We start from the raw sequence: 11152 nt of genomic DNA, 5'->3' as shown, positions 1-11152 counted from the left end.
CCTGGGACGAAACCTTCATATGTCTATTATTGTTTTAGTCCCCACCTTGTAAGTATAATCGAATGGGCAAATCCATCCACCTTTTCCAGACATAACTATACCACAACTTTCCTTAGCATTTTTATAGCAGAGGGAGCATTACGTTTTACCATTGTGCGTCTGTACGACTATCCGTACGTCCCAATGTAAGAGTTGTTTTCTGTTGTCTAACTTTGGTTTGCCTCTTCGAAATCTTATAAAACGTATGCTCAATGGTTATTACCACTGAATACAGATCAAGTTTGAATTTTGGTGGTGGCAATTTAACCTTTAGTTATGCCCTTTAACAAATGGAAAACAAATGCTGTATTTCTTTGTTTCTGTTCTCTTATAAACTTAGCGTCAACGAAATGTCATAAAAATTATATACAATGCTTATTGAAAATGTTCATGCTATACAATTTACACCTTTTAAAATCCAGGACGTTGAGAATATATTTTAAGGGGTGCTTTCAAGATGAGTTAACTTAAGAGGCTGTCCAAGGAAAACTCAGGCAATGGTTGGCACATCATGGGACTCAGATTTCGATGAAACTTTACATGAAGTCTATTAAAGACATGGAATGAAAAAAAAAAAATGTCGGGGAAAAAAATTGTGCACGGTTGCCATGGCAACACGAGCATCATCATTTTGGCCTTTGAAACAGCCAAGAAAAACTGATTTTTACTACATTTTCAATTCAACATTTCTTCTTAATCACAATTTGAAGAGCTTAACTATATTGATACAAGATAATATCCACCTTAGTGTCTTTATTCCATAAATTACTTGTTATAATCAATATATTGACAAAGGAAAAAAAACACCTAATAAGGACATCCAAAACGCCAATTGTTCATTTTGCCAAAATCAGCCATTTTTGAAGTCTTCTGGAATTCCATCCATGGTAAATATTGGAAATGTACCATATAGAGCTAACAGATTATCATATTCTTTAATAAAAAGAACAAAAAATTTGGTGGGATCACATTCCTGTAAGGCTAAAAAAAACCGGAACAGCATAGCCCTCTCAGCTCAATGAATTAGTTCAAGTTCATTTTCCTGACGAGTAATTTCTATAATAGCATCATTTAATTCATCATCAGATTCCTCTTTAGGAATTTTTCCAGATTGATTGACAAATCTGGAAAATAAACCCTGTACTTGTTGTGAGCTCAGCCATTCTTCTGGTGAAAAAAGCCTATTCCCATTTTCATCCCTGACTGCTCTTATTTTTTTGGAAGCCTCTGTTGGAGTATATTTTCGGCCAGTTTGTTCACCTTCCATAAATAAATTAAGTAAATAGTCTTTTACAGCTATGCTAAATCTCTTATTCATTCTTCTTCCTTTCAATGACCATCCTGAATGTAGTGAACATTGTGTTTTAGTCTGTGGTGTCTGATCATCAGTTGCTTTTGAAAAAACACTTGTCATTGACTCTTTTATATTAGTGCATTTACTACTCCAAAAAGTTTTTACTCGATCAGCGTGCCTGATATTATGACTTCCAATGTCCTGGTGAATGTTATATTCATGTAGACTAACAAATGTTAGACCACATTCACCACAAGTATAGTCATCAGTCTGCAAAAGAAAAATTACATTTGTATAAAAGAAGTGAAAAACAGCAGAATTGAATCACTATATCATGCATACATGTATACTGTGAACGAATTTGTGGGTATTAAAACTTAAGTAATTTCAATCATCTCCCTTGAAAAAAATCAGACCAGAAATATCCTCCTTCGTGCATATCTACAGGTTGTGTACAACAACTGGGTAAAGTTTCATCAGTATTAACCTTTTTAGGAGTAGTTGCGCTAACAAGCTTGTTGCCATTTATTGCTAGATGTATATTTAACTAAGTAAATTCAATTATCTCCCTTGAAATAGTTCCATCCAGAAATATTTTCCTTTTTCCACATCCTTTGGTTGTGTACTACAACTGTTTGAAGTTTCATCAATATTAAGGAAGAGTTGCACTTATGAGACATGATGGACAGACGGATGGAGGGACGACAGGGTGATTCCTATATATATCCCTAAAAACTTGTTTTTTTTTGGGTATAAAGACACTAACAACACAGGACATTAACAAAACCTAAACAAACATTAGACCTTTGGTTTTCCCGTTTGAATGGTTTTACACTAGTAATTTTGGGGCCCTTTATAACTTGTTGTTTGGTGTGAGCCAAGGCTTCATGTTGAAGGCCGTACATTGACCTATAATGGTTTACTTTTTAAATTGTTATTTGGATGGAGAGTTGTCTCATTGGCACTCACATCACATCTTCTTATATCTATGAACAATATTGTCAAAGTCTAGAAAGATTGGTCCATCCTTAATTTCTTTTGCAAGATGAAAGGATAGTGATGTTAACAATAAAAGAATATACATTGTATGTATCTGTTACCTCATTCATCTGGTCATGACTAGCAGCATTTTCTTCTGTGTTCTGCTCATTTATTTCCTCTATATTGTCTTCAGCATCTCCTGTTTCATTTCTTTCCTGTAAAAATATACTAATCATAAACACATATTTCCAATGTTGTTATCTAAAATTAATATAGGTGATAACAGATAAGAAAGTCGATTTTACATAACTCAGTTTTAAACATGTAAAATTTAACTTAGTAAGTTTAAGGATCTTTGAGCAAGCTTTGGACTTTTAAAGCTTATATATTATTACTTAGTTCAACATTCATGTAAAATGTACATTTGAGGAGTCCAAAAGGGAGATGAACTTAAAACATACAAATTTGCTGCATTTTATATAAACCTTTTCTAATTCAGTCTGTTGTTTTCGTGTGTTGGTGTAGTTTTCATTTATATTTTGTATACGTTATAATAAGGTTGTTGTTTTTCTGGCTTGAAGAGTTTTTACTGGCCATTTTGGGGCCCTTTACAGCTGATTTGGTAAAACTCCTAGCTTACTTTACCTACATTGTGTATTAAATGGAGAGTTGTCTCATTGGCATTCATACCACATCTTCTTATTCATTTATTCATATTGTACATCATAAAATTAAGAAAAAAAATGAAAACCTTTTCATTATTCGTTTCACTGTGCTTCCTCTTAAGGCTCTTTCTTGGTCTTATTTTACTCTTTCCTTTTCTAGTAACTTTTGGCATTTCCAGTATCTACAATATAGTCAAGTAAAAAAATATTAATAATACAAACTTAAGTTGTAGTAATTTTAAAGTTATAACATTGTACACTTCTTATCCAATATGAATTCATTAGTGTGTTCTTCAACAAAAAGAAAAAGTTTCTGTGCTGCCTTTTACATCTGTTCAAAAATTAGGGTCAGGTTTTTTTTTCTTTAAAATTTTTTTTTTTTTGTGAATTTATTTCAAGGGTAAAAAATAACAGGCATAACAGTGTAATACCATGTTAAACTTGAGAATGTTTCTAGAAAAGGAGAAGACAGTGCACCTAAGGCAAAAAATTTGCCTCAAAGTTGTCATAACTATATTTTGTTTTTATACAATTTTTTACTTGGGCCTTTCAATTTACCATCAGCCTTGCCAATTGTATATTTGATATTAAAAAAACAGTTATTTACATTTGTACTTGGTTTTTATACGACCGCAAAAATTAAAAATTTTTTGGTGGTATATTGGTATCACGTTGGCGTCGTCGTCCGAATACTTTTAGTTTTTGCACTCTAACTTTAGTAAAAGTGAATAGAAATCTATGAAATTTTAACACAAGGTTTATGACCACAAAAGGAAGGCCTTTTTGGCCCCTAATTTCTAAACTGTTGGGACCAAAACACCCAAAATCAATCCCAACCTTTCTTTTTTTAGATTTTTATTTTCTTTTACTAAAGTTAGAATGCGAAAACGAAATGTCTTCAGAAGACAACGACTATGACGACGTGATACCAATGTACGACCAAAAAATTTTCAAAAAATAACATTACCTCAATAGTGGAAAAGAGCCATCAGAAACAAGTTTGATGACAGCATTGACTTTCTCTAAGCAAGACATTTCAGGTTCCCATTCTTCATGGCTGCTGATCAACGTGGCAGTACTTTGAGTTGGAAAAAAATAAGCTGAAAAATAAATACATGTATATGAATATTTTATTCTGTTGGGTATTTTACCAGTTATTTCTGCAATAAATATTAATCAGGGGCGGATCCAGTCATTTTAAAAAGGGGGGTTCCCAACCAAGGACAAAGGGGGGGGGGGCCCAACTATATGTCCCCATTTAAATGCATTGATCGCCCCCAAATAAGGGGGGGGGTTCCAACCCCCAGAACCCTCCCCCTAGATCCACCAATATTAATAGAGGCTCTATAATGCCTGAATTGCGTACCTGGAAAAATTAGACATCTCATTAACATTTTTTTACCCAAGAGTGAAACAAAAAGTTTTTAATTATCTATTATGATTTACACTGCAAATTATATAATTAGCTACAAATGTAAACATCTAGAGAAAATGTCATTTTTTAACTTTTTTAAGGACAATAGCTCTTATATATAGATTAATACATGGTCTTTTCTATAACGGCCATGGTAACATCCAGTGACCCCCATATCACCCTGAGACTTTAGTTGAGTGCCAATATGGGTCAAGGGATGATACCCAGGCTGATATGGAAAAGGTCATGTATTAATCTCTTTATCATATACTTCCGACAAATTGTTTCAATAGTGCTTTTGTTAGTAATTCAGTGAAGAGAGGTAACAATTTAAAATCAGAGATATTTAAAAAAAAAATGTTGATTAAAAATAACAATATCAGATATTTTTTTTTAAAACAATTTGGTAGCCCTTGAAAGGACTGTTTGGTCTCTTGGAATTTTCATCTCCGGTAAATGTATCATACTGTGCTATTTGGACCATAATCATTTATTCATAGTGTCCCCAAACTTTCTCATAAACAAACTTTTTGGTTTTCTGTATTACTTAATTTACTTACATGAACAATCAGAAGTCTGACTGGCACTTGTGAAATTTTCCTCTTTTTCTGTGGCATATTCATAATCTTTAGTACTTGTATGGTTATTGCATGAATCATCCTTATCATCTTCATGATAAATATCTGTTAAAAAAAAAATGTATATATTTAGTTTTAAAATTAAAAATCAAGAAAAAGACTGGCATTAAAATTATTCATGAAGAAAGTGAATTATAAAAAAGTTTCTTAAAAAACACCAAAACAATTCATAAAATAAAAGTATCATGCTGCAGAAATAAAAAAAAATAAGTGAAAGCTGCATTAGCAAAGCGTGGCCAAAATTTAATCTAAATGTTCAAATTTATTGTAGAGTTAATACATATAACTTCTAGTCCGAACTTTAAATTTTGATTAAAAATCTTATCATTAGCTATAGGGACGTGTGTACTAGCATGACTAGGTTTCAAGTTAGTGTGACTTTTACTTCATAATAAACTTCCTTGACTAAATAATTCAAACTGATCCGGGACAGACGGACAAACTGACAGACGGATGCAAGAACCAGAAAAGATAGATGATAACGCAGCTTTGTTCTTTGTACTTTTAGATTTGAACTTCGAGTTGACTTCAATTTCGAATGTTAGATTTACGTAGGATTGCATAAATTTACAGATCCACTGGATAACAGAAATTATGACGTAGACCATAAGCTTTTCTTAAAGCTTTTCATAAATTTACAGATTCACTATGTTCACTGGATAACAGAAATTATATAGAGTAGACAACAACTTATATATATCATACCTAAATTTGCAAGTTCTATTGATTCTGTATCATCCCCACATGAAGTTGTCCTGTACATTTGACTCCTTGTAGAAATCACATGAGAGTGAGAAGTTCTACATGGCTTACATATTCCTCCAAATGTTTTTAAAAAAGATAAACAAATTTTACAAGGCCAATATAAACAAAGGAAAAATTTCTATTGGAAGTAAATACAATAAAAAAAAAACGCCCTGGTAAAATCCAGATTAAAATATTCAGAATTTTACTTAAGGGAAAGAAAACAGGTCTGACAGATGGGAAATTTCAAGTCAGTCAAGATATTCATGTAATCAGAATATGGAATAATCATAAACAGACAAAAAGATCGAGTTCATTTATCTGCAACTTGTGCATTTTTTCTTTGATAAACAAATTTGACCTCCTACGGCTATTAAGTATTTTTTTTATTTCTTCAAAATATTGACCTAGTCATCGTTTTTGTTTTTTTTTGTGTCATTTCGTACATTTTAAAACTGCTATGATTTTTTACATATAATAAACTCATCATAGATAATGATATGCAGGGGCGGATCCAGCCCTTTTAAAAAGGGGGGGGGGGGGTTCCTAACCCAGGACAAAGGGGGGGTTCCAACTATATGTCCCCATTCAAATGCATTGATCGTCCAAAAAAAAGGGGGGTTCCAACCCCCAGAACCCCCATCTGGATCCGTGCCTGATATATTATATGTCAATGTGCTAAGTGCCTTCTATCATTTTTGTTTCGTTTTATATGTATTGGTCTTTTGTTGGGAAATATATGACTGTAATTGACAAATACAATGTATGTGTACAAATGTAAGGCCAAATAAAAAATATGTGTGTTTTTTACTTCCCTATATTTAAGCTTAAAAATAGCCTACATGTACCTTAAAGTTTGTTTTGCCATTTTTCAATAAGCACTGTTTTTAAAAGTAAGGATTTCCCTCCTAGAATCACTTCCTACATGTACCAGCTACCTTCCCTATTTTTTTCAAAGATGTAATAGGAAACACACACATTATTTTATTTGGCATCGGCAAACCTGCCCGTAATTAAAAGTTTTGAAATTCATTGACTGCTTCCAACATTTGTAGCTTCAAAGCTTGTTTTTGGGGTAATTTCTTTTAAAATCACTGCATTTTTTCTTGTATCCCTGGTGCATTTGACTTGAAAAATGCAGTACACACATATCATCCTAGTAGGCACGCCACAGTGGGCAGAGAGCAAGAACCTGAACATCGTTATGTTTATCAATAGTACTGTTTCAGCGGACCCTATTCATTCTAGTGGCCATCTTGTAGGGTACAATGATTCTTTCAATGTTGAAGACCGTGGGGTGAATGTCAAGATGGAGAACAGGAATAAAGGCCCTATTGATTGAAAACTTGTATATTTTATATGTATTGTGTGCGATTTTGTCCTTTGCACATTTGCTACAAAAACATTTATAGGTACATGTAGGATAGGAATTCTGGGTAAAAACAGACAGGACAGGAGTTTTGAGTAAAAAAATGCAAGATGAGCAACTGGGCGGCAAAAAAATTAAGAGAAACTTGTAAAAATGCAGGACCAATGCAAATATAGTAAAAAATAAAAAGGCAGGACTGAGATTACAACTAAACAAAAATGCAGGACAAAATTTTTCATCCTAAACCCATCCCCCCTAAAAATCAAACGGTAGCTCCCTTACTGCATATAATATATAGACTATTACTGTTTAGTGTCTTTAAAAATCAGTTGTATTTGTACGATGCTAGGAAACTAGGTGTATGCGAGCTTTTAGCAGTTATTGTCTTTATCATGTTTATCCTGCAATTATTTCTGTATTTTATTTATATTTCGAAAGACACAAAAAAGCCATAAATAAAGTCATTGGCTGCAAAATGTCATTAAGCAGTTCCTCGAAAATGGACGTCGATTTGAGGAGCCAAAAATCAGACGTTGATTTGGATGCTTGTTTTATATTATGACATATAAAATTAAATTGGGCTTCGATTTGAGTCTAACATATATACTACATGTGTACATGTACCTGTTCTGTAAGCTTGGCAGGCTACCGGTAATGGACACATATTAGGGAAAGGGCACAACCTGAATTACATGTAACTTACCACTTCCAACAGGTATCAAGGATTGATAAAGGAAAAATAGTTCTTTCGATGTTTTAAAATCAATAGCCCTATCTCCTTTACACTTTGTTGTATGGACTGGATAGGCACACTTCAAACTGTTTGTTTTCCAATAAGTCCCAAGTGAATCTCTATGGGCTTTGCAAATAAGTAGTAATTGCCTGCAGGCTGCATCAACATCAAATAAGCCGGCGCGATACAGTATTAGATCCTGCTCATTTACATTTGCACCTGTAGTGCACACTTTGAGATATCTAAGGTGGGCAACAACATCTTTTTGGCAGTCAAGAAAATGGATGATATGGCCAGAACAGTCTCCTAACCTGCTGAAACTGCAGAAGTCATTTGTTCCCTCCATTTTTCTTGTATACAAATGCAGTAAATGAATCCGCAGCAAATATATTTTTTTTAATTCATTTTTTCAATAAAAAGAGTTTTATCACAGTCTTTGTGTGTTTTCCCCAATATTGTAATTTATTATCATTGATAGAATATTCATTGTAATATTTCATTGACAAAATAACATATTCATTGAAAATATTCCCACTGGTATTCAAAGGGAGGTAATCCAGATACTAGTTTTATGATATGGTTCAAACAAAGAAATAAGCACTAATAATGTAGATCCCAATATTTTTTTTAGCTTAAGAGTATTAATTACACATCTATCTAAATATTTAAACAATTTTTACATTTCAAATAAATGTGGAACAAAAAAAAAAAACAATTTTAAAAATTGCACTTTTACAATGGACATAAAGGGGAAAACAAGGTACTAAAACCTCCCAAATTTTTAGACTATATCAAACTTTCATCCAAAAAACAAATACACACTATTTGTTGCATCTAATAACAAGGGCATTTAATGCAAGAAAACTAATTTTAAGAAAATTTAATGTGCCAACATTTATGCATCCCTTGCCTGGTTTTCAAATGGACAGCCTCTTAATTTTATCATGCATTTGTATTACCAATAACATTTATATTATTCAAACATTATTTATTTATTGTTTGTAGGCTTTCAAAATGTCCTAAAATTTATTTGCAGTAAGTACATGTACCAGTATTTTTTATTCTATCAATTGTTCCAAGACTCCCAACTTGACGAAGTATAATTTCAATGTGAGGGGTTCTTAATTATTAAGAAGGACAAAGTTGATAATGTAATTATAAAGGGGAAGTCAGTACATGTGTGGTATTAGTAGTTTATCTACATTATCATTAACCTGTCAAAACTATGAGTTATAATCCAGACATAAAAGGTTCCTGCACCTTTGATCTTTATGCTCCTTATTTGACTGGGGGTTATTTCTTTCATGCAGCAGCACTTGCCTTCCTCGTCCAAAATGTAATGGCCATATAACAATATAGGTTATATTGATGAAAGTGGCATTAAACATCAGCAATCTATCTTTTAATCAGGATTTTCTTGTTATGTTTTCCCCCCAGAAAATACATGATATTAGAAAGTTTTGTTTGTACAATAACTAGTTTATATCTATAATACTAAAATTACGAGGTCCAATTTGTCAGCCGTCATCACGTAAAAACGACGAATCACAGAATTCAACTTTATATATAACTGATATAGTACAAAGGTGTAGATTAAAAATTACACCACTCCAGGCCCTTTTGTTTTCCACGTAATTAATATTGCCAATAATTAAGAAGTTCCGGGTCGAGTCCGCTACCGATACCAATAGTATATTCACCTGTTACCTATTACCTTATCTGTACGTTCCGCATCTGACAGGCGCACCACCAAACGTTGTATTCAGGACTAATATGCTATATACACGGGTCATAACCACAGGGTTGACACTACTAAAATGTAAAATTGTTACCTATTGTAGTATTTTAATCAGTAAGACTTTCTAAGATAACAATACGAATACTAAAAATCTGGACTAAAAATAAGGCGTATAGGTACAGTTTTCAATTTGTTAGTGGGCATGACGTAAAACAGCAAAGCAAAGAATTCAACTTTATTTATAACTTATATAGGACAATGCTGTTGATTAAAAAATACTCCATTCCAGGACCTTTTGTTTTCCAAATAATTAATATTACCAATAACTGATAAGTTCCAGTTCACAGAAAGACTTGAAAGCAGAGAAAAACTGTGTATCTTATAATCGACATGACTTTATCAGATGACAATACTAATACTAAAATAAGGCTTGCGCATAGTTATATACTTTAATTCAGTCACGGACCCGTGATATCACGGGTGTGTTATAGTATATATTTATTTAGAATAACATTTTTTCCAAAATAAATCTATACTGAAGGAAATAATTTGTCAGTTCATCAAAAGGCTGCTATTTGATATATAATAAATTAAATGCAATATCTATATGTTTTAGGAGTCGCAAGAAAGCAACCAACACCATGAATACAAAATGATGAAGAACTAACCATGTATGAGAGACCAACTAACTCTGACATAAGTATGATATATAAGTATTTAGTACAGATACTCACAAATAACTCTTAAATGATGTGCATATTAGGAAATACGTTTATATGAGTGGTCGATAGACTTCTGAAGTTGATCTTGAAGTTGTTTATTTTTCAATAGACACCGAATAACAAACTTCTTTTCGTAACCAATGTAAGATGGCAACAACAATAACACCGACGTTAACAAAATTTATTCTCACTGCAAGTTAATCGTTAAATCAAATATATAAAACACAAAAACATTCGTTTGAATATGATAATAAGAGTTTTTGTAGTTTATTTTTTATCAGATACCAAATTTTACGAAGTATATTTTTGCATTAACCAACAAATAAATTCATGCGTCAGGCCTATTGAATGACACGAATATACTTTTATGTGTAATAGAGGTAATATGTGTAGAAAAATATATACCTTATGTCTAATGTTAAAGAATGATAAGGATTTATCAGCTTCTTAAAGGAATTTATTGTTGTATATACTGGACCAAATTAAGTCACTCACAACATGCACAAACAAATAAAAGTCCGTTTTTATTATATGGTTGTAGGTGACTTGGTCCAGATTCACCAATAATAAATTCCTTTAAAAAGGCGTTTAATCCTATAATAAATCAAATGCTATACATTGGTGAAAATTTTTTCCTCATTTTCAAATTTTTCTAATTTCACGCCAAAGAATATGGTTGATTCCTTAGCAGGACTAGGCTGTAATATTTATTGTTAATTTTGTCTTGTCCATACATTCATGAAATGTTTTAAACTTTATATTGAAAATCAACAATCAATTAAAGATTCAAGATTCTAGTTAATAAATGTGTCCCC

General features: G+C 32.3%; 1 protein-coding gene across 4 annotated transcripts; it reads right to left on the bottom strand.

The window, feature by feature from the left end:
* Positions 1-694: 694 nt before the first annotated feature.
* LOC143069063 (uncharacterized) lies at positions 695-8499 on the bottom strand. 4 transcript variants are annotated; one of them, XM_076243497.1, is made up of 7 exons: positions 7848-8478; positions 5737-5850; positions 4954-5076; positions 3947-4079; positions 3066-3161; positions 2434-2529; positions 695-1603 (listed from the first exon to the last, which is right to left on the bottom strand). In XM_076243497.1, exons 5-7 carry the CDS (start codon positions 3150-3152, stop codon positions 1055-1057), a joined length of 732 nt encoding a protein of 243 aa, XP_076099612.1. In that variant the 5' UTR covers positions 3153-3161; positions 3947-4079; positions 4954-5076; positions 5737-5850; positions 7848-8478; the 3' UTR covers positions 695-1054. The 4 variants fall into 4 exon arrangements, 3 of the variants coding, with proteins under 3 accessions (XP_076099612.1, XP_076099610.1, XP_076099611.1); XM_076243495.1 differs by lacking the exon at positions 3947-4079 and having other exon boundaries at positions 7848-8482; XR_012976319.1 differs by lacking the exon at positions 695-1603 and having other exon boundaries at positions 2489-2529; positions 7848-8499.
* Between the last annotated feature and the right edge of the window lie 2653 nt (positions 8500-11152).

This window comes from Mytilus galloprovincialis, chromosome 3 (assembly GCF_965363235.1).
Source record: "Mytilus galloprovincialis chromosome 3, xbMytGall1.hap1.1, whole genome shotgun sequence".
Lineage (NCBI taxonomy): Eukaryota > Metazoa > Mollusca > Bivalvia > Mytilida > Mytilidae > Mytilus > Mytilus galloprovincialis.
Note: the sequence above shows the minus strand (reverse complement) of the source record. Positions and strands in the feature narration are given on the sequence as shown.